Here is a 23344-nt window from a genome sequence, read left to right on the forward strand (position 1 = left end):
TTGTAATAAATATTGTGATAAAAATGATTAATAAATATTGATAACAAACATATTTATAATATATGTCTTGGCAAAAGCCTTCAGTGTACCATATAAGATTAGTAGTAATAATAGCAATATCTATTTTCTAACTTGATTCCTCATCTATGTGGAAGTTATGTAGCAGTACATAAAAATTAGGCATTGAGATATTACAAGAAAAGCCCAGCAACAATTTAGAATAAATATTGGAAACAGAATTAATTTGAGATCAAGCATTTTTATGTGAGAAATATACAAAATATCACAAATTATAACAAGTCATGCAGTCAATAACTGTTTATATAAACATATTCTTCTAAATGATATAAACAGGTTACTGGATCTAGTATTTTATACAATCTCAATGCATGGTTTTTCATTCTGAACTCAACTGAACAGATATGCAGTTAAATGAGCTGAAAAAGGCCACTCTCCTGAACAATTGTGCAAAGTTTGCAAAACATTTGCAATCCAAAATGCCTTCGAAAAGAAACAAACAACGCTGCCATTTATTTTGGTCCCAAGACCAGATTGTAATAGTGCTTTTAATTTTTTAAAAAATACATTCACAGAGCTGAACAGGCAAAAGCTGGAAGCAAGTTGAGAAGAAAAGTACATTATCTTTTTCTCTTTTTAAAGGAAAGACTAACCTATGTCTTACAAGCTTGTATTTCAGTTCTTCACATGTGCAGAAAAGCATAAAAAAGCCACATGAACATTTTTGCCAGGATAAAATTCAAAGTGCTGATAAAGGCAAAAATATACGTTTTCTTTTACATCCCTAGCAAAAGACAGATTGATCTTCTCAGAAACATTTGGACTTTTGTGATACTTTACATGGCTATATTGGGAATTTGGCTATATTATAGCAAGAATAATTTTGTGATATGCATGTTCTGTAGAATGCAGGCATCACAACCATATGATTTTTCATAAAGCTGAACAAACACTGGATTGACTGAAATATAATTGTGCAGTAGATGCGTCAATCAATCAATTAGTAAATTAGTAAATGGTAAAGAAATGTCATGACTCCTTTTTTCTTCTTTCTAAATGGACAGTTGTACTTGCTGTTCAGCCATGTGCTCTGTAAACATCATTTTTAATCTCACCATGATAGATAGATAGATAGACAGACAGACAGACAGACAGACATTTTCCCTTAGCAAAAAAAAACAACCAACGGTTACAGGTTTATTATTATTCATTGGATGAACTTTACTGCTCTTCTTCTCCCGCTTTCCTCTCTGTTGCATTTTTATTGCTCTTAATGCACTTATGAATGCAGAGTCCTAGTCAGCTTTGTCTTAAAACAGAAAATAATAGAGAAAGGTCTTGTCATTTTTTTTGCCATTTCCCCCCTTTACCCTGGAAGAAGACCAGTGCTTAAGCACTTCTGCTTAAACAGAAGAATAAAACACACTGGAATTGACAGTGCTCTCTCCTTTCACTTCTGAACTCTAATTACAATTTCAGGACAAAATGTTCCCTTTGCTTTCTGTCTTAAAAGTAATTGAATATACTATAGTCCCAATTCTAGAGCAAAGGCAGGAATAATCATGGCCAAGGTTAAGAAAAGGGGGGGGGGGGAGTGATTGAACACTATGTGTTAGTTCATACTTAAAAGGTATTTGCTACACCTATGCTGGAAACTCAAGGGAGAATTGTAAACTAATATTTAGAAAAAAACAAGCTCATGACACCTGAACAAATGGGCATACAAAAATTAAAATTAATATTGAACTTGATCAGATTTAATAAATCTTTCTCTGTTCTCTGCACCTTTAGTATCTTGATCATTTTTTCATGGCAGCTTCCAGCCCAAGAATACCTAACAATTCTATTTAGTAGGTAATCAGTTAATTAGTGCCAAATATAAACAATCCCATGATGTCCCTGTGAGTTTTGCTATGGTGAATTTGCTGTGGTGCCCTGTGGCACCACGGCACATAGTTTGGGAAGCACAGGAGTAAACATTTAAAATCAGTAGCAATTGAATTAGTAATAAATTATGTTCCAATGATTTTAGGTGCACATTAAGAGTTGACCAAAATTATCCTTCAGACATTTACGAATGGAAAAAAGTTAGAGCTCAAGAACAATTAGATAATATTTCACTATGAATGTTCAGAAGTTCTTCAATCTCATATGCCATGTTATTTGCTACAGATTGATCTAGATTTGATTCTTCTAAAAAATTAACAATTTACAATATTTAAAATGATTCCTGAGGATTCTTTAAGATCTAGAATATTGTGAATATTTATGTTTCTTGAAGCTGTCATGTTGAATTAAGTATAACTTTCCCCAAAATATGGAATGTCTAGTAGATTAGCAAATAAAGGCCTTGTTAATAGTCAGTTTTGAAGTCTGTTCAAAATTTAAAATATGGTTTCAGCTGTCATAACACTGAGGTTTTTATAAATAAATTAATGAATGGGATACTTTGGTTGGTAAAGCAACATTTTTCAGTATGATAGCTTTAAAATCACCAAGAGGCAATGATAAAGGCAGTCATAGCGCTCTGAAGATCTGTGTTAAAATCAAAACAAAGTGAGCCCTTTATCATTATTAATCTATGTTATAGATTGTCTGCTAATCAACCCAAAGTAACTTGGAAAAATGAAATTATTTTTTTAATATTCAAGCTTATGAAGGTACAGTTTTCTTATTCCCTGACCATTTTTCTTAAATGCAATCATAATCACAGCATTATGCTTCTTCTGTAATTTATGAAAATATCTATAATATCCCATTAAATATAAAAGGTTAATTGTCACACTGGCTAAAACAAAGGCTGCACTTTGAAAATGTAACTCATTACAACAATTACATATTATTAAAACAGGAAATAGAATTAATCTTCAGTAGTTAAACACTCCTATTATGCCATTTTTTTCTTGAGAAAGCAATGTAATCCTTTAAAATATATACTCTTTTTTTTTTAAATGGTAAAGACAATGGAGTTGATCCAAAGAAGCAACTTAAGAAATTCTGTTCCATTTAAAAAGTAAGCTGACTTTTCAGCAGTAAGGATTGTGTCAGCACCAACATCAAACAAAATACTTATCATTCTATTCCATAAATGCACACTCCTTTGGATCATAGCCAGCATTTGTAAACATAAATATAAACTGAGCATCAGCAGCATAAAAAGGATATAAGTTTGTATTCACACAATGACCATTAAATTGTATTTTACTCATGTCATAAACATTAAAATAGATATCCTACAACGTGATATAAAAACTACTCTTTTGAATAAAATTGGATTGTCAAAAAGGGCTGAAAACAAAATATTAAGATGTTTAAGATTATTGTTATACATGTGTTTCAATATAGGAATGGGTGTGTGCTAAAGAACCTAGAAGCACATCAACGTCATCAGAGTCATTTACTGGATCTTGTGCTGCATTGTTCTGAGAACTATCAAGGAAGAGATCAAGGTACATTTGTTTCCAGTCTTGAAAGTCTTTAGATGTCAAATCTGGATTATCTAGAACCTTATCTATCATAGCTACTTCTTCTTCTCTGGCCTTGAAGAAAGAAAAAAGATAAAAATGAGAAAAAACCCACACATATCTGAATATTTAGGACACAGGTTTGCTTAGAAACTTAATTCTATGATCAGCATAACTGAGAAATAATTGACTTTGATGGAAGGTTTTAATCATTACTTTATATTTAAGAATTTTCTAATTCTATGCCTTACAAAATAAATAAGTTATATTAACAATACATTTGTTTCATTTTTGGTCTTCTCACTTTAATTGGTGTGTATATTAAAGAAATAGAGAAAATGTCAATCAAAACGTTCTGTTGCTTCAGAAGTAAGTTACCAGTAATAATTGAAGAACACTTGTTGGCCATGAATGTACATAGGAAAATTTCTTTTTTCATCTTACCTTTAAAGTGCTTTTCAGAATTCTCAATTGGTGCAATTTTTCATTGATTATTGGGTCACAGCATCTTTTAATGAAAGATTTCTTGTATTCCATTTTGGTAGAAATTTGCCGATCTCCTAGAGGGGACAAGCTAGCTAGTTCCAAAGATCGGTACAAATCTTGCAATGAATCTGCAGGTTTGTCTTCTAAAATTTCAGCTGCAAGACATGAAAAAATTAAACTCCATAGCTTTCAGATATCCATCTATATCACCGTTTTAATTATGCCAATATCTCTTAGCAATTCAAATGTATAAAACAATATTGCTTTGAAACTATTTCTTTATGAGAAAAATAAATTATACTTAGATTTCATCATAGGGTATCATAATGAAGTGCACAAATTCATTTAGTATAGAAGAATGTAGTATGTATAGTATTGTATTCAGCAAAAAGATGCTCACATGAGTTAGTTGCAAACTAGTTTGCTCCATTAAAACCAACTATAGTGGTTGCCTGGATAGAGCTTGAAACATGGACTCCATTTTAGGTATCATGAAGAAAAAACAAAACATTATCAATATCTTAAAATGTTAGGAAACAATATTAAATTGTAATCCATACAGTGCTACAGTGTATTTAGTAGGGCTTTAGAGTTTAAAGTCAACTTAGTCGAGAGTTCAGTATTAATGATGCACATACAGTGCTATTCTATATGCTGAAAAAGAAGTGTTGCGTATTGGACTCTAAATATTTGTTTTATAATTAGAACTAACCAGAAATAATAGAGGCCAGAAAAATGGAATCTACGGGATTTTTTTCAATATGGTAGGCAAAATGTATATAAAGTTTATAAAGAGAAAATATAGTTTGTCAAGACTTTATTTCTAATCTTGTACACTTCAAGACATCAAGAACAAAACACAAAAAGAACCCCTCTTTTAATATTAAAAAAGGGCAACTGAACCTTTTTTTTATTAATCTCATGGCATTGAAATTATACAAAAGTTCAAAATGCTGATACTCTAGACATATTCCACCTCCCTTAAAAATCTATACTATATACTATACAAAATCTATATTATACAATACTCTAGCCATCTTTTCCCAGCCTGGTGCCCATTAGCATAATTGGGTACAATACCGTCATCAGAATTCATCATGACATGCTATCTAAGAATAAGAATTGTAGGGTAAAGCATCTGGAAAGTACAGTCAGGATAGTCTATTCCTATAGTCCTATTTAATCTTCAGAAAACATGCTATTCCACTTTTAACATTCCATGATATTATTCATAAATGAATGCAATAAAAATTAAAATTGGGAACCCAGATTTATTTCTAAATGTAAACCTTCAATATACTATAGTAAATATTTTATATATCTATATCTTCTATTTAAAATCAAGAAACTCATTTTAAAGCCAAAGTGAGAAGAAATAGAAATGATCTGACCAACGTGAACTGATTTCAAATGGAAATGAAAATAACAGAGGCATTCTTATTTTCATAGATTATTTTCCAAATCCTAAATTCTATTCATCTGGGAGCAATGGGGAAAGGAAAAAAGAAAAATAATAAAAAGGAATAATAGGGAACAAAGTCATTTATTTATTAATTTTGACTATTATTTTAAATAGTCAAAACTCTGCATTGCCATTATTTTTAATTAATTTGAAAAGCTCTTATGGTAAAAATTCATTGCCTTGCTTTTAGTCCATGGCTAAATATTTTTATTACCAAGTAAGCTTTTTGCCTGTCTTTCGCTATTTAAATCAATATTTCCTCAATCCATTTTCTACTAATCTTGTGGCTTTCTGGTTTCCTATCAAAGCATACTTTCTGTTCATTTTTGGAAACTCATGCTGTGTAGAAGCTTTCCATTTAAATCTGCTTTTCTGCCAATATAGCATTCCATTCAATCTGTTACTGTGATAATACAATGAAATATTGCAATACAGTACTTTTTGCTCTATTAATGTTTCATTAAAAATATTCATAAATATGCCTCAACTTTCAACAGTACGTCACAAGGAAATTAAGTGGCTGTATTCATATTAGCATTAATCTACAAGTCTTATTATATTTTACAATATAGCAAGCCTAGTATAAGAAGACTCATAAGACAAAATTGTTGAGCATTCTTATATTTCTGAAAAACACTTAGGGCATGAGGGTATTTTTAACTCATTACATTTGTGGAGCTTCAAAGTATTACAAAATCATCTATAAATAACAGCTAATGCCTGTGGAGAAGTGTTTTAAGGACTTTTTCTTTCAGTAGATATATTTAAGAAAGTCACACGAGTACATAATTTCAATATCATGAATATTCTTCTAACTGTTGTTTCAATAGTAAACATGTCACTTTTTTATAAGTGTTTGCTTCTTATTCAGAAATAAACCTCTGCTAAATAGAATCATAGAAGTCTCACTTGCTACATATCCACTGCAATTATTTCCCTCCTATGCCTTTTTGAAAAACTATGTAGATGTTGATTTAGGTATTAACAACATTTTAGCCTATAGTAAACCAGAGCAATAGGTATAGTCTTCTTTAAATGACTTGCTACCAGTCTCCAAATGTTTCCAAGTCCAGTTTTAATTCACTTCTTTTTTATTTCTGTATTTATCTGCTACCTCAGTCCAGACTTAGTATAGTCAGTAAGCTATTTGCACAAAAATGTTTTAAGCAAATCAGTATTCTACAAAACACAAAATAGCAGGAAATCCACATGCTAAAAATTTTGTAATACTGACTATACTATTATAACGTATATTTCATGTGTTTTATATATGAAAAAAATGATATACAATTAGTTATTAGTTAATTAGGCTTGGGTGTGAGGTTGGACAGGCAGTTGGATACAGGAAAGAGCTGCATTTAGCCACTCAAATTTCATCTCCTAGCAAAATTAGGAAAAAAGTTATTTATAATTTCCCATTGTAAAACTTACAAAATAATAATATAAATAGTACTGTTTCTATCACATTTACAAAGATTTTGAAATCAATGATGGATCCTATCAAAACTGTTTTAAAAATAAAACTTTCAACTAAACTTGGACTTTTTAAAAAATCATAAACAAATTTGAAATAAGTAATATTCCACATTCCACATTCTCAAATTAGGGATATATTTATATTTTTTGATATTAAATTGTAAATCCCTGGTTGCCTAACCCCTAGTATACAATCCTCAAAAATTACTTAGCTGAAGTTTCAAAGTTAAATGACTTAAGACCAGATTTGAGCAATGGGCTTTTTGTCTGTTAAGTCATTTTCCAATTTATACAACGTAAGATTTTGATCATGTCAATACAGAGAAATAGCCAATGTTCTTATCTGAATATCAAGAGGGAGCCATTAACAAAAATGCAGAGAATGATAATACAATTAAAATTCATATCAAATTAGCAGAAGACTAATATGCTTCTAAAGGATGTGCCCTAGACGTAGGACATTTGTCAAAGCACTTTAAATAATATAAATGCATTTAAGATTTAAGATCATGGGAGGATTGACTGAGAAGGTTGTATTTAAAAAAATCACCTTATGACAAAAGACTCAAATGTATATTATTTCAATGTGTGTGTGTGTGTGTGTGTGTGTGTGTGTGTGTGTGTATATATATATATATATATATATATATATATATATATATATATATGTGGTATTCAGCTTTGTTCAGGTATTTTCTCACGTCATTATAGTTGTGCTTTTAAAGATGTAGCAACATTTCGGCAGAATCTCATCTGCCATCATCAGGCTTCTGTATAGTGTTCGTCTGTGAGTCAGACTTTCACAGCCGTTTCTGTTTTAAATTTGGTGCTAGCCTACTGCTGTGCCAGAATGGTTTTTTCTTCATCCTGATTGGTTGGGAGTCTTGGTCTGTGTTTATTGGTCTTGGAGTTTGCTGTGTTCTGTTTGATTGGTGTTTCTAATATCTTGTGTCTGTTTTGTAGATTTTTTTGTCTTGATTGGCTGGCAACATTGTGTTTCCTGTATTGGAGGCCCCCAACTAGGCACCCAGATGAAACCTAGCTTCCTAATAAATGATAACCGTTTACTTGGAGCCAAGCTGCACTAAAAGTCTCCAATACAGTAGTTGTACAACTACAATGACGTGGGAAAATACCCGAACAAAGCTGAATACCATACATGTAAGTACCCGCTGGCTCAGACTTTACAGAGTTAATTCTTTGGAACTGATAATATCCTTGGCATTCCAACATGCTTTGCCTGCCAAGTCCGAACTGATAACAAATAAAAATCTACTCACAGAAAATTACAAGGCAGTCCACAAAAATCATTCACGAAGAAAATCTGAAGTAAGATTAAACGTTGTCCCGTACAAAGTTCCAGCCAAAAACACACCCATTTTTATCCCCTGTGGGGTGTGGCTCAATGACTCAGCTTACTCTCTGACCCTCCCACACCTCCTACGTTGCTGCTCACATTTCTCCCTATGACGCTGCTTAGGATCAAGCCAACACTCTTCCTCTTTACTCCCTGTCAGGGGTTGCTCCGATATGCCTTCCTCCTGATTAATCTCAGACTGTTCCTCTCAGTTGTTTGATGAAACCTGAGGCATTATTAGGGAGGAAGGCATTGCCAGAGAGGAAGGTCCTGGGGAGGAAGGCATTCCCAGTTCCTCCTCCTCATCTTCCAGGTCTTCTTCCTCTGACAGCATAGGCTCAGGAATAGGGGCCACAACATAGATAGATGGATAGATAGATAGATAGAGATATATAGAGATAGATAGATAGATAGATAGATAGATAGATAGATAGATAGATAGATAGATATAGATAGATAGATATGGATATAGATATATAGATACACACACACACACACACACACACACACACACACATATACATATATATATGTTTTCTGAGGTTTTCGCGGGTATTTGTATGTGGATCTTTGGTTATTCGGGTTTTCTCCTGCGTAAAATTGAAAGTATTTTGGCGACGTTTCAACGAAATCTCATTCGTCATCTTCAGGCTTGTGTCTTTGGCTTTGTGCTTCTTGGAGTAATGTGAGCTTGCAGCTGCTTCTTCCTTTTAACTGCCAGTGGAGGTGCGACTTGACTGGGTGGGGGCTTGGCTGTATTCTGATTGGGTGGGGGTGTGTTCTCATTGGTTGGGGGCCTGGCTGTGATCTGATTGGTTGGGGGGTTGGCTGTGCTCAGGTTAGTCTTAGTTGTCGGGGGATTTGAGCTGGTGAGTTGTGATCCTGTTGTTTGGCTTCGCGTTCGTGGTCGTGGGTGTGAATCTGCTTTCTACATGGAAGTGTGGTGGTAGCATCTTGTGTGGCCCTCGTGGGTGTGGGTTTGGTGTCATTCTTCATGTTAGGTACTCGTTTGTTAATGAGGGCAGCTTTCCAAATGGCTGGTAGGCGGGAGGTATCATCTCATTTATTCATGCTGTGTGGGCGTTTTTCTATCTCTATGGCTTCTTTGATTATTCTGTTGTTGAAGTGTTCAGTTTTGGGGATAGTTCTGGTATTTTTAAAGTCAATCTTATGTCCTGTGGCTTTGAGGTGCTCGACCAGGGAAGAGGTCGGTTCTTCTTTTTTGATTGAGTTCTTGTGTTCTGCAATGCGTGCGCTAATTCTTCTGTTGGTTTGTCCGATGTATGTGTTGGGGCAGGCGGTGCATGGGATTTCGTATACTCCTTGGTTTTCTAACTTGATTCTGTCTTTAGGGTTTCTTAGGATGGTGGATATGTTTCTGTTTGTGCAAAAAGCTGTCTTAATGTTGTTTTTGGAGGATCTTGCTGATTTGTCTGTAGTGTCTTTTATATATGGGAGGAGGGCTTTGCTGTTCTCTTGTTCCCTGTCTTGGATTTTGGTTGGGGTTTGTTTTTGGATTAGGTGGGTAATCTTCTTTCTTTGGAATCCATTGGCTGTTAGTATGTTAGTGAGAGTGTGTAGTTCGGTTTTTAGGTGTTTTTCGTCAGCTAAGCATTTTGTTCTGAAGATGAGTGTCTTGGCTACGGAATTGATCTGTGCTGAGTGGTGGTGTGAGAGTGCGTGTAGATAGCGGTTTGTATGTGTTTTCTTCTGGTAGATGGTGTATCCTAGGGAGCCATTGGATTTTTTGTATAGTAAGACATCTAGGAAGGGAAGTTGATTGTTAGCTTCTGTTTCCATGGCGAATTATATTTTTGGGTGTAGGCTGTTGAGGTGTGTGAGGAAGTTGTTCAGTTTTTCTTTCCTGTGTGGCTAGATTATGAAGGTGTCATCTACGTATCTGAGCCAGAGTTTGGGTTTGTGATCATATTTTTCTAGAGCTTGTGTTTCAAAGTGTTCCATGTAGAGGTTTGCAATGACAGGTGAGAGGGGTGATCCCATGGGTGCTCCTTCTATTTGTTTGTATTTTTGTCCGTTGTAGGTGAAGTATGTATTGGATAGGCAGTGGTTGGTCAGATCTAGGATGTGCTTTGGGGGGTTGTATTTGTTTTGGATGGCTGTCAAGGCTTCTTTTATAGGCACTTGGGTGAAGAAGGATATGACATCGAAGCTCACTAGTAGGTTGCTGGGCTGTAAATTTTGTTTCTTTATGATCTCAATGAACTGGAATTAGTTTCTTACGTGTGAGTTGATGGATTCTGCATAGGGCTGTAGTTGTTTGGCGAGAAATTTGGCTAGGTTTTGTAGAGGTGAGCCTATGGAGCTGGCTATTGGTCTAAGTGGGGTTCCTTTTTTGTGTATCTTGGGAGACCATAAAGCTTAGGGCATCTGGATGATTTCTCTCTGGGTATGATTGTTTGCTGGATTTCTTCGCTGATGGGGGAGGCTTTTATTTTGGATCTGGTGGTTTTTTCTAGGTAGGTGGTGGGGTCTGTGTTTAGGGGTTTGTATGTGGGGTCTTGGAGTAGGTTGGTTAACTTGGTTTGGTAGTCAGATGAGTACATAACCACTGTCACGTTGCCCTTGTCTGCTGGGAGGATTATTATGCTGGTGTCTTCACAGATTCACACCCACATAGAAGATGAGACACGACCACGAACCAGAAGCCGTACCGCAGCTGCATCACTACCCGCTTCAAACCCCTCCAACCCATACATGAAGCGAACTGATGCCCAACATGAAGATGTGGCACGATCATGAATGTGAAGCCAAACAATAGGATCACAGCTCACCAGCTCAAATCCGACAACTAAGACTAACCTGAGCACAGCCAAGCCCCCACCTGAACAGAACACACCCCCAGCCAATCAGAACACAGCCAACCCCCCAACCAATGAGAACACACCCCCACCCAATCAGAACACAGACAAGCCCCCACCCAGTCAAGTCGCACCTCCACTGGCAGTTAAAAGAAAGAAGCTGCTGCAAGCTCACATTACTCCAAGAAGCACAAAGCCGAAGACACAAGCCTGAAGATGACGCATAAGATTTCATCGAAACGTCGCCAAAATACTTCCAATTTTACGCGGGAGAAAACCCAACAACCAAAGATCTACATACATACATACATGCATACATACATATATATATATATATATATAGTTTTATATATATGAATGGTATTCAGCTTTGTTCGGGTATTTTCCCACGTCATTATAGTTGTGCTTTTAAAGTTGTAGCAACGTTTTGGCAGAATCTCATCTGCCATCATCAGGCTTCTGTATTGTGTTCGTCTGTATTGAATACAGAAGCCTGATGAAGGCAGATGAGATTCTGCCGAAACGTTGCTAAAACTTTAAAAGCACTATAATGACGTGGGAAAATACCCAAACAAAGCTGAATACCATATATACATATACATGTACATGTACATATGTATGTGTATATACATATACATATACATATAGTTATATATATAGCTATATATATAGTTATATATATAGTTATATAGTTATATATATATAGTTATATATATATAGTTATATATATATAGTTATATATAGTTTTATATATATTAGTTTCATATATATATATTTGTTTTCTGAGGTTCTCGCGGGTATTTGTATGTGGATCTTTGGTTATTCGGGTTTTCTCCCAATCTCATATGTGTGTGTGTGTTTGTGTGTGTGTGTGTGTGTGTGTATGTATATGTGTGTGTGTGTATATATATATATATATATATATATATATATATACACACACACACACACACACACACATATATATAGTTATAGTTATACGTTATAGTTATATATAGTTATATATTTATATATATATATATAGTTATATATATATATATATCTAAAACTATATATGTATGTATGTATAAGTATATAGTTATATATATATAGTATGTCATTGCTTAGTTGGAATGTATTTTCCACATCATTGTAGTTGTGCTTTTAAAGTTGTGCGACGTTTCAGCAGAATCTCATCTGCCATCATCAGGCTTCTGTATAGAAGCCTATACAGAAGCCTGATGATGGCAGATGAGATTCTGCCAAACGCCGCTACAACTTTAAAAGCACAACTACAATGACGTGGGAAAATACCCAACGTTGAATGACATACATGTAAGTACCAGCGAAAACTTAAGAAAATATATATATATATATACACACACACATACACATACATATAATTTATATATATAAATAACGAACACAATGCGACCATCCTGAAGTAAAAAAAAGATAAAAAACATGCAATATTTATACAGTACTATTTTATACAGTACAGTTATTTTTTACCAATATACTCATTTTTGGTATATATACAATATCACATTTTGGGTCTTCTTATCCTCGTTCATTTTATGTTCCGATTTCTACCTCTCAATTCCAACCATTTGTAAAATCTATTCCATGTATTGTAATGTTCTGGTTCCCTTTTATTTTTTAGATCTAGTGTTAATCTATCCAATTCTGCACAAACCCATATTTTCTTTATTATCTCCCTTTCTGAAGGTATATTTTCCCTTTTCCATTGCTGAGCATATACCATTCTTGCCGCTGTCAGAATGTGTAGTATTAAATATATAGCCCCTTTACTATGGCCCTCTATTGAAACTCCTAGTAGAAATAGTTCTGGTTTAAACTCCAATTGTTGTCCCACCATTTTTTCGAGCCACATCTGAATCTGTTGCCAAAATTCCCTTGCTCTATTACACGTTCACCACATGTGGTAATAAGTGCCTGGTAGTTTCTTGCATTTCCAACATACTGGGGATGTATTTCTAAACATATTAACCAAACTTGCTGGAGATAGGTGCCACTTGTAAAACATTTTATACAAATTCTCTATATAAGATTGGGCCAATATTAAGTTTCCTGTTCCTTTCCCAAAGTTTTTGCCTCCTATCCAATTCAATATTGTATCCAAAAATTTTAGCCCATGCCACTATTGTCTCCTTAACTTGTTCTTCCTCCATTTTGTAATCTGATAGGTATTTATATGTTATTTTTATCAGTTTATCATCTATCCCCTACTAATACTTTATCTAGTATTGTTAGTTCTCTATTACTACCCCATATTTTCACATCCTGCACATATCATGACTGTATTTATAGGGTATGATCACCACTCCAATTCAACCCCTTGTTCTTATAATTCCAACCTGGTTTTCAATTCATCCTTCTCATTTAGTCTTTATGAGACAATTTTCCCCATATTTATTAGATTTGGCTGCACCAAAGCTTCTAATGTGGTGAGCCAGACTGGTATTTCCATATAATTTTGTTGTTTAATTTTGTTCCATACTACCAATAGGGCATGCCTTAGATAATGTCTTTGAAAATATTGGTGTGCTGTGCTTCTTCCATACCATAGAAATGCATGCCACCCTACATGTATATCATTGCCCTCCAGCATTAGTAATCTCCTATTCCTTAAGATTATCCATTCTTTTATCCATGTGAGTGCTGCAGCTTGATAATACAGTTCCCAGTCAGAAAGATGAAATCATCCTTTTTCTTCGGATTCTTGCATTAGTTTCAATTTGATTCTTGGTTTCTTTCCTTGCCATATAAACTTCAATATTATTTTGTTTAAATTTTCAAAATATTTTTTCTCTAATCTTATAGGTATGTTTGGAAATAAAGAGAGTATTTTTGGTAAAATGTTCATTTTGATTGCGGCTATACTGCCCATTAAGGGAAGTTGCAAATTCTTCCATCTGTCCAAATCTGACTTTATTTGATTTGTTAATTTAGTATAGTTGTCCTCTTTAATTATTATACACCTTGCAGTTAGATATATTCCTAAGTACTTCACTTTTTTCACGATCTGGATGTTCATTTATTTTGTTAATTCATCCTTCTGTTTGTTTGTCATGTTTTTGGCTATCATTTTGGTTTTTTCCTTATTTTTAGTCCGTCTACCTGTCAATATTCTTCCAATTCCTCCACAAGTCTCAAGCCTGATTGCAATGGTTCATCTAAATAAAAACTAAATCGTTGGCAAGGGTTTGTAATTTATATTTCTCTCTTCTAATTTCCAATAATTTAATTTGCTCATCTTTCTGAATGGTCCTCATTAAAACTTCCAATGTTAGGATAAACAATAACGAAGATAATGGACAACCTTGCCTTGTACCTTTCTGGATTGTGAAATTTTATCACCTTGCCATTTATTATTACTTTTGCCTCCTTTTTCGAATATATTGCCTTGAACATATTTATAAATTTGTCACCAAAATCCAAGTATCTTAATTGTTGTAGCATAAATTTCCAATTCACATTATCAAACGCCTTTTGGACGTCTAGGAACAACAATGCTGCTTGTTTCTCACTATGTGTTTTGTAATATTCCAATATATCTAATATTATTCTCATGTTATTTCTTATCTATCTTTTTGGCAAAAAAACATTTTGGTCAATGTGTATAAACTCATTAAGAAATCTTTTCAATTGTTCAGCTATTATTGATGTGAATAATTTGTAATTAGTATTCAGTAGGGAGATTGGCCAATAATTTTTAATTAATGTAAAATCCATGTCTTCTTTCAGGATCAACATAATGTTGGTGGAAAGATGGTGGAATCGCTTCCATAAGAACTGCATTGTATACTTCTAGCATTATTCAGCCTAGGATGTCTTGTAGTTCTTTGTATTGTTCTGTCGGTAACCCATCAGGACCTGGTGTTTTGCTGTTCTTTGCTTTCTGATTGCCTCTATTAGTTCTGGCATTACTATTTCTTCATTAAGTATATGTTTTATTTCTTCTGGAACTTTAGGTAACTTGGCCTTTTCCAGATATTGTAGAGCTTTTTCTTCTGAGTAACTTTCATTATCCTTATATAGTTTCTTATTAAAATCCTGAATTATATATTTTCTCTTTGCTTTGATGACATATAATTCCCTCTTCATCTTGTAGTTTATACTTTTTTTCCATTTCTGCTTCTTCAGTTTATAAGCTAACCACCTCCCTGGCTTGTTTGTATTCTTGAAATTTTTTTGGTTCATATTCTTTATATGTTGTGCCAAATCTTCTTTCTCTAGGATGTTCAATGTGTGTTTGATCAAGTCCTTTTGCTCTTTTAGATTTCTTTTTTGTGGTTCCTTTTGTAGCTCTACCTCAAGTCTTCTGTATTCTTTGTCTATATCTTTTAGTAGTTGTTTCTTCTTTTTGTTTTTCTTGGCTGTATATGTATAGCAACTCCCCTCATATATGCTTTCACTGTATCCCATAAGTTTTATAAGGATGTGTCGTCTTTCTTTTCCTTGAAAAATAATCCCATTTGTTTTTCCATCATCTGTCTAAATTCTTCATCCTTTAAAATTGATCTATTTAGAGTCCATCTTATACATTTTTTTGCCCTTTCCAGCTAATTCTCATTGGGTTATGATCTGCCCAGAGGTTTGCATCTATTTCTGCTTCTTTTATTTCCGAGATTAATTCCATCGACATCCATATCATGTCAATTCTAGACCAGGATTGGTGTTTGTTAGAGTAGAATGTATATTGCTTTCTCTCCTGGTTCCTTTCTCTCCATATATTCTGGATGTTTAACTTTTCTATCATTTGAAAAATGTTCTAGGTAGTATTCTTCTAATTCCCTTCCTTTTTTCTTACTTTTATAGTCTAATTTTTAATCTATTATAGCATTAAAATCTCCTAAAATACAAAGATTGTCACATTCTGTTTCACAAATAATATTATGTAGCTTTTAATAAAATTGTTCTTGTCCCCCATTTGGAGCATAAATTTCAACTAATAAAACCTGTTTTTTATTTAGTATTATTTCCACAATCAATATTCTTCCTTCTTCATCTTTATAAATTTGCTTAGTCTGAATTGTTTCCTTAATATATAACACTGCTCCTTTCTTCTTCTGTTGTGCTAATAATTCTCCAATTTGGGATATTCCAGAAGCTGTTTATGTTGTTCTTTTATATGGACTTCTTGTAGTGCTATTACATCTAAATTCAATCTTACAAAACTCTTACAGAGTTTTCTTCCTTTTCAGGGTGGAGTTCAGCCTATTAATATTCAGTGATAAGATCTTAAACTCTTCTTGCATGTCTCTACGTGTATCTAGGCCTTGTACTCCTTGTTGTTCAAATCTCTCTTGGTTCCTTGACTCTTTCCCCGTTTCTTTCTGGTCTTTCTTCTTTTTCTTTTCCACCTCTCCTTTCGTTGTGATTTCTTTTCTTCTGTAACACATATTCTTTGGTCCTTTTCTTCTATTACTTCTCTCTCTTCTATTTCCTCTTCATTACCAAAGTGTTGGTCGTAAAATTCCACTGCTTCGTCTACTGTATCCACTCTATATGTCTTTTCTCACCAAGTAACCAGTACACCTGCCAGAGTCAACCATCTAAAATTGATATCATACTTAGTTAACAACATTGTTAAAAATTGGTATGGCTTTCGTAGCTCCCTGACTCTTCTTGAGACCTGCTTGAGAACTGCCAGTTGTTTGCCTTTGTATTCTATTGGTTTGTCTCTTGTCGTACGAAACACTTCATCTTGAATCGATTTCTTCACAAATCTAACATGCACTTCTTTTGGAAGGTTGTTCCTCCTCCCATAGTTCATATGTATTCTGTAGAACTCATCTATTTCATTCAGCATCTCTTCCTTCTCTGTTCCTAATACCTTTGCTATCAGCTCAGCCATGGTGTCTGGTAGATCTTCTTTGTTTTCTTCTCTCACATTCTGGAATCACAAGTAGTGTGCAGCTTTCTCCAACTCCAGAAAGAATGCTGTAGTTTCTAATTCCTTATTTGCCTGGATTAATTTATCCTTTGTTTCATCTACTCTTTTTTCTTCTTTCTCCATTCTCTCTTCCATCTCCTGTAATTTCTGTTAATTTTTGATAATCTGTTGTTGAAATCTTTCAAATTTCTCATCCATCTTTTGCATTTTTCTCCCATGTCGTTTTCTTACCTCTCCTATCTCTTTCTTCATTTCATCATGATTCCTCAATATATCTTCCTGTATTGATTGTAGCATAGCCTGTAGATCTTTAAATGAATTTGACCTTTATCTTTGTAAGATATCTTCTATTGCCCTCTGATTAGACAGGCTGGAGGTAGCTGATGATACCTGGGAGGTTGGTTTCCTCCTGGTCCCAATCTTGGTTAGATTTATAGTGCTTGTCATATTTAACAATTTCTTCACAAAGCTATTTTTTCCCAACACTCCCACCTCCTTTTCACACCTATATAACCCTCCACTACTCAATCACAATTAAGCTATCAATAGTATGTCATTAGTATGTCATTAGAATCTCACTTTGTTCTTCTCTTAAGTTCATTTCTTTTGTTGTCTATATTATCCTACTTATAGTTGATGGAATAAGTTATGCACGAAATAGTAATAATAAAAATGAGATTAATACTAATATTACTTAGTAGTAACAATAATAATGTTAACAATAATGTCAATAATAATAATCATAGTAATAGCAGTAACACCATAATGTTAATAGTAATACTAATAATACTATAATAGTTATAATAATGCTGGTAGCGGTATTGATAGTAATATCAGAAGTTCCCAACATGGAAAGAAGTCAGTTGTAGTTCAATTCTAAAGAACACAGGAAATGCTCTTCTGTTTAGTCTTGGTATCCCGTTTTGTCTGTTCACAAAAAAAATCTTCCTTTTTAAATTCATCAGGTGTTTTTATTGTCTATAGCCTTTAGAATGGTGCTTCAAGATTTAACTGTTTTTAATTGCCTTTAGTTGTAAACCTTATAAATTATAATCCCCTAATTATCAGCCAAATTGTAAAATACCAATTTACTGTGAGGCTTAAATTCACCAAAAAACCCAAGATAAAAGAGGGAAAAGGCAATAAGTTAGTATCACAAAGGAACACCATCTCTTTCCTCCATGGTCTTACAAATATACCAACTTTGTCCAGTAGGTATCTCCCTCGTGCCTTATTTCAGCTTCAAAATGCTCTGTCAGTGTCAAAAGGGAGAGCCATTTTGTCTTCCACGCTCCACGTTGTTCTCTCTCTCTCTCTCTTTTTAATTACTTTCTGAAGGATCAGATCAAGTTGTTTCCAGCCTTAGCTCTATTCCACTCTTCTTTTATAAACTCCCAAAGGGAAAGAAATACAGTCCAGATCCACCTGCAGGTTTTGTTTGTTTGTTTGTTTGTTTTTGCTGCTACAGCTCTCTCTTAGTTCGTTCTCTTTTAGGGTCCTAAAGTTTCTCTATGATTTCCCTAGCCATTTTTAAAGTGGGGGGGGGGGCAAGGAAACATCCATCCTCCTTCTTACTGGAGTCTCTTTTCTCTTAAGTCAATTTAAAAATACCACTCACGTTGTAGAGATTGGAACTTATTACAGCCGGATCTGGTCCATTGACTTTTCTGCTTTTCCACTGCTCACTCCAACCAGCTGTTAGCTCTTCGATTTGGCCACTACAGGCCATCTTCTTCCCAGTCCACCTTCAGGAAAGATTTCTTTCGACTTCCAACATGGACCACTGCCCAAGTGCAGTCGACGAATGGCCCTTTCTCTCCAGTTGTCCCTCTGAGACAACTTCGGCTTCAAAAAGCTCTCTGGACAACTGGAAATTGGCTGTGCTTTGCGGAGCACCCGTTCACACACCTGTTCGAGCTGACAGCTGACCCCACCTCTCCAAATCCCATTATATTTTGATGGCAGATTTCAGTTTAATTGGCAGGGTATTTTTTAATTTTTGAGATCAAATAAAATTTTTATTGACTTTTTATGGTACATCATCCTAGATGTCTGGTACACAAAGATGCAATGTATAGTAAATAATATAAAACAGGGGTTCTTTTGGATGAATTTAGGCAACCACACCATTGCCTAAAACAAATATTCAGCTCAGAATAAAGAACATACCAGAGGTGGTATTCAGCAGGTTCTGATCAGTTCTGGAGAATGGGTAGCAGAAATTTTGAGTAGTTCGGAGAACCGGCAAATATCACCTCTGACTGGAGAGTTTGCAGTATCCTTCCCCTGCCACGCCCACCAAGCCATGCCCACAGAACTGGTAGTAAAATAATTTGAATCCGATCACTGGAACATACATGTTCTTTTCTCAAATCAGAAATGTTACTTCAGATGCTGTAATATACTTTACATATTTGGAGATTGTCTTTTGCTCGCATGTAAAAAAGTTTCCTTAATAAAACAGCTGAGCTCAGCTTCAGTGAAGGGGAACTTATTGAGCTGTATTTTGTTGGGGGGTGCACTAACGGAGGCTCAGCCAACCTTATTGCACACTTGTTGTGCATTGACAATAACATTTTATTATTTATTATTATTATTTATTTCCACTCATTCACTCACCCAATGAGCCTAAGACATTTTCTTTATCAATATGGCAACTACATATATGATTCAAACATGAATATTTTTCATTTCTATAAGGTTAAAAAAATCTGCTTGTCAGTCTCCATATTTTTACTGAACATACTAAATAAACTGACACAAGCAATATGTAATTATTCCATGAAAGTGTTGAATGACTGAGCATAACTTTTTTTATTGTGTATCAACACAGGTCATATATTGCTTCTATACTACTAGCATGCAGTTAGTTTTCCACAGTATATTAGGCAGATGTTCCAGGAATACATATGTAAGCAACTTAATAGCATGTGTATTCTTGCACATAGCTTAAATAATAGGCCTAGATTCATATGTTGGAGACTCAATTAACAAGAACAACAGATGATAATCAGAAGACAATAATCCTTCAAAACCAAAACTATACTTCCTTTGCTATGGATCGATGAGTCCAAGAGCTTATTGCTTTCATGGGGCAACATGTTGGAGATTCTATATAAAAACATTTTTCTAAGATTTTCCATGTTGAATAACAACCCAAAGCCTTTCATTATCTATACAGGAATTATTCAAAAATACATTGAGAAAATATATAGGCTATGTTTCTTTTTAAAGCTGGTATAAGAAGTTCTTCAAGAAAATTCTGAATCATTCTATGATATCCTCCAGTAAGTGACAATACAAAAATTCTTATTAATTTGTTTCCAAGATATAATTATGAAGATTTTTAAAATATCTTTTCTCTGTTGTAAAAACTGTTTTATCTCCAAAATAGTATAATACAAATTTTGTTACTGACAATACAGAGAAGTTTGACAAAGGTAGGCACATTTAATGTAACTGATTGCTCAATTTTGGAGGAAAAAATGCCTATTCTAAAATTTTAATACATTTTGATATCTCTACATCATTTCTGCTTTTGACAGTGTAGCAAATGAGCCATCATTCACGAATAAAGTGGCAATCTATATATTTAAGTTCTAATTTCAAATTTTATCACCCTAAACCCCCCATTTCTATTCAATTACAAAACTTAATGATTGGTCATAAAATTCCATGTTATTTTACTGATAAATTGTTCAAACTACAAAATCATTCATTAAGCAATGATTTATAGAATCCAAATAAGGTATTTCAGTGGAAATTTTATATAAAGAACTAACATTTGCTTTTGCTGAGCAGAAGGCAGCATAACTTAGAACACAAAGTGGTTCCTTAAGAGTATGTATTAAATAAAAACAGTCAGTATGCAACTTCATTCAATTAACAGTAGTCAACTGACAAATAATTTAATAATGGCAACTAATGAATTTCATATTCCAACTAAGACTGGAATTGGAGTTGGAAAATTTTGGTTTCTAGGGAAGTCTATTTTTACAAAAATGGGATCCAAAATGCTTAGCCTCAAATGGATCATGCCTAAATGTGATCAATTTGTTCCTGTTTTAAATATCATGGAATTAATCATTTGTTGTGATAAAAACTGTACATTAAATTTGTACAGAAAAACTAATAGAAGCTGATGATGTTTTTGTTTAAAACAAATCTAAACCAGTCTAGTAATGTTACATGTAAACTACGGGGATTGTAATAAAGTTCCCACTGGTTCTTCTACAATATACAGCCTTTTAAAATGCATATTAAATTGCTAGGATTTTCTTCATCTGTTAAGCAAATGTTGGATATGGATTTACTTATGAAAAGAAATTATAATTCACTATTCTAAAGAAAATGAAATATTATATAAATAACTATATATTTTATTGGTATCAGCATAATGTAATATTTTACATGGACCTGACAGAAATCAACATTTCAAAATACATTTTAGAATTTTCTGTCCATAGTATTGTACAAAATATTAAGAATTAGCACTGACATTACAGAATACCTTCAGCCAAAAAAGAGAGAAAAAAACAACATCCAATCATAGAGTTACAGGCAAACAATAATTCATAGGATACAATAATGCTAGACCATTCTCCAGCTTCATACCTTTCACATGTGTTGAACTTCAGTTTACATAATTTCTAGTCAGTATGATACTTGGACAACTTGGCTAGGGATAATAAGAGTTTGAAATTTAATATATTTAGAGGAAAATACATAGGGAATCTTTTGATAAACACATCTTAAACCTTTAAAAAGGCATTTAGGTAAAAGCTTGCCTGCAAAACTGTCTCTGATTAGAGGGTAAACTGTCTAAATTAGAGAGCAATTAGAGAGTATTTCATGTAGATGATGCAAAGCAGCACCACTTGCATTAAAGTCCTACAGTGTAAGGCGATATAAAATTATCTGCAGAGTTTGAAATATTTTATGTTGAATCTTCATAAATAGGAATTTGTGCATCATTTGTACACTGATTCAGACTCCTAAATAGCCTATTTGAAAGCAAGAGTTAAGCAAGAAGTAAGATAGGCCTGTTTATTTATAATTGGGTCCACTCCAATCTTGAATAATGTAAAGTTTTAAAATGAAATGTGCAAATGTATATCACTAGTATCTGCATATTTCCTTATTCAGGCTCATCTCTGTTTCTCAATTTTGCCTTAAAAGAAAATCTATGAGAATACGGAGTTGCAGGAAGGAATCTCTTAGCAAAACAACTATGCAACACTTCCTTCCTTCCTTCCTTCCTTCCTTCCTTCCTTCCTCCCTTCCCTTCCTTCCTTCCTTCTTTCCTTCCTTCCTCCCCCCTCTCTTTTTCTTTTTGAGCTTATCTTAGGTCTGTTGCACATATAACTTTAGACCAAACCTCAATGAAAATAAAGCATTTGATTCCAAGGAAATACAGTAGAAACACAGTGCACTTAAAGCTGATTTTGACAGGATGCATTTAATTAGTATCATACAACAATTATTTTTCATCACTAACGTGGAAGAGAATATTACTGTTTTCCACTTTAGATGGAAATCCATTTTCAAAAGAGGACCTTAATTGCATTTGATCCCTCTTTCCTTGAAGAATGCAGAACACACCTGAGTAACATCTTAGTCTCTTTCCTGTAATGACTCTCTCCCCTTCTATTTTCCCCACAATAAAGGTTTAATTTTGTGTGACTATATTCCATATAGCCTTGATCTGATATTGTGCCTAGGTCCTCTGTAGAAAGGATGTATATTTGAAAATAAAATCAATACAACTGATAACAGGTTTGCCTCTTTCCTGGAGTCCCCTTACCCAGGCATTTGGTTGTCTATATTTTAAAGTCAGTTCTTGCTTACAAACATCAAAATTATTCAAGAAGAATTGATTGGCTTCTTGAATGCAGGATATTAGAGGTTGCTTGCAAGAGGCTGAAGACGAGTCTCCGTCGTGCCAATTCTCTTCGATCTAAATTCTCTAACCAATACTTTATCAATCTCTGTGTCCAATCGATTCAGTGCCAAGAGAAGTGGATCCAAGTTGGCATGGAGAGGTTCTATCAACTCTCGCAGTGCTTTAGCCTAATACAATAAAGCAGTGATACAATATGATGAAAGAATTGTGATGGCCCATTCTTACATTAGTACTGCATTATAATCATGCAATCCTGATTAAACAAAAGAGAAAGGATATATGACATGATTGCTCCACATGGCTTTAGCTCCACAGAGTTCTTTTCTATTAGCATGCAAACATATTAAGTAATAAAATCATGGCATATTTTTAAAATAGATTTTTAAAAATTCTGTCACGAGTAAGAAAAACTAGCTGGGCATAGATTTATACTTTCAATTTGCATTAGCACTATTAATCAA

General features: G+C 33.9%; 1 protein-coding gene across 6 annotated transcripts in view; it reads right to left on the reverse strand.

Moving 5' to 3' along the window:
• Nucleotides 1-239: 239 nt before the first annotated feature.
• Nucleotides 240-23344, reverse strand: part of CNKSR2 (connector enhancer of kinase suppressor of Ras 2) — a 257797-nt gene continuing 234692 nt past the window's right edge. For 5 of the 6 annotated variants that reach the window (XM_087938239.1, XM_087938238.1, XM_087938240.1 and 2 more), the window contains 2 exons: nt 3927-4123; nt 240-3557 (listed from right to left, as the gene is read on the reverse strand). In XM_087938239.1, the coding sequence (XP_087794365.1) occupies nt 3342-3557; nt 3927-4123 (413 nt within the window). In that variant the 3' untranslated portion in view covers nt 240-3341. Of the gene's footprint in view, nt 3558-3926; nt 4124-19779; nt 23051-23344 lie in introns of those variants that run through there. The other variant, XM_087938242.1, reaches the window with a different exon arrangement.

The sequence above is a fragment of the Pseudonaja textilis genome, chromosome 8 (assembly GCF_049901715.1).
Source record: "Pseudonaja textilis isolate UNSWEBS1 chromosome 8, rPseTex1.2, whole genome shotgun sequence".
Lineage (NCBI taxonomy): Eukaryota > Metazoa > Chordata > Lepidosauria > Squamata > Elapidae > Pseudonaja > Pseudonaja textilis.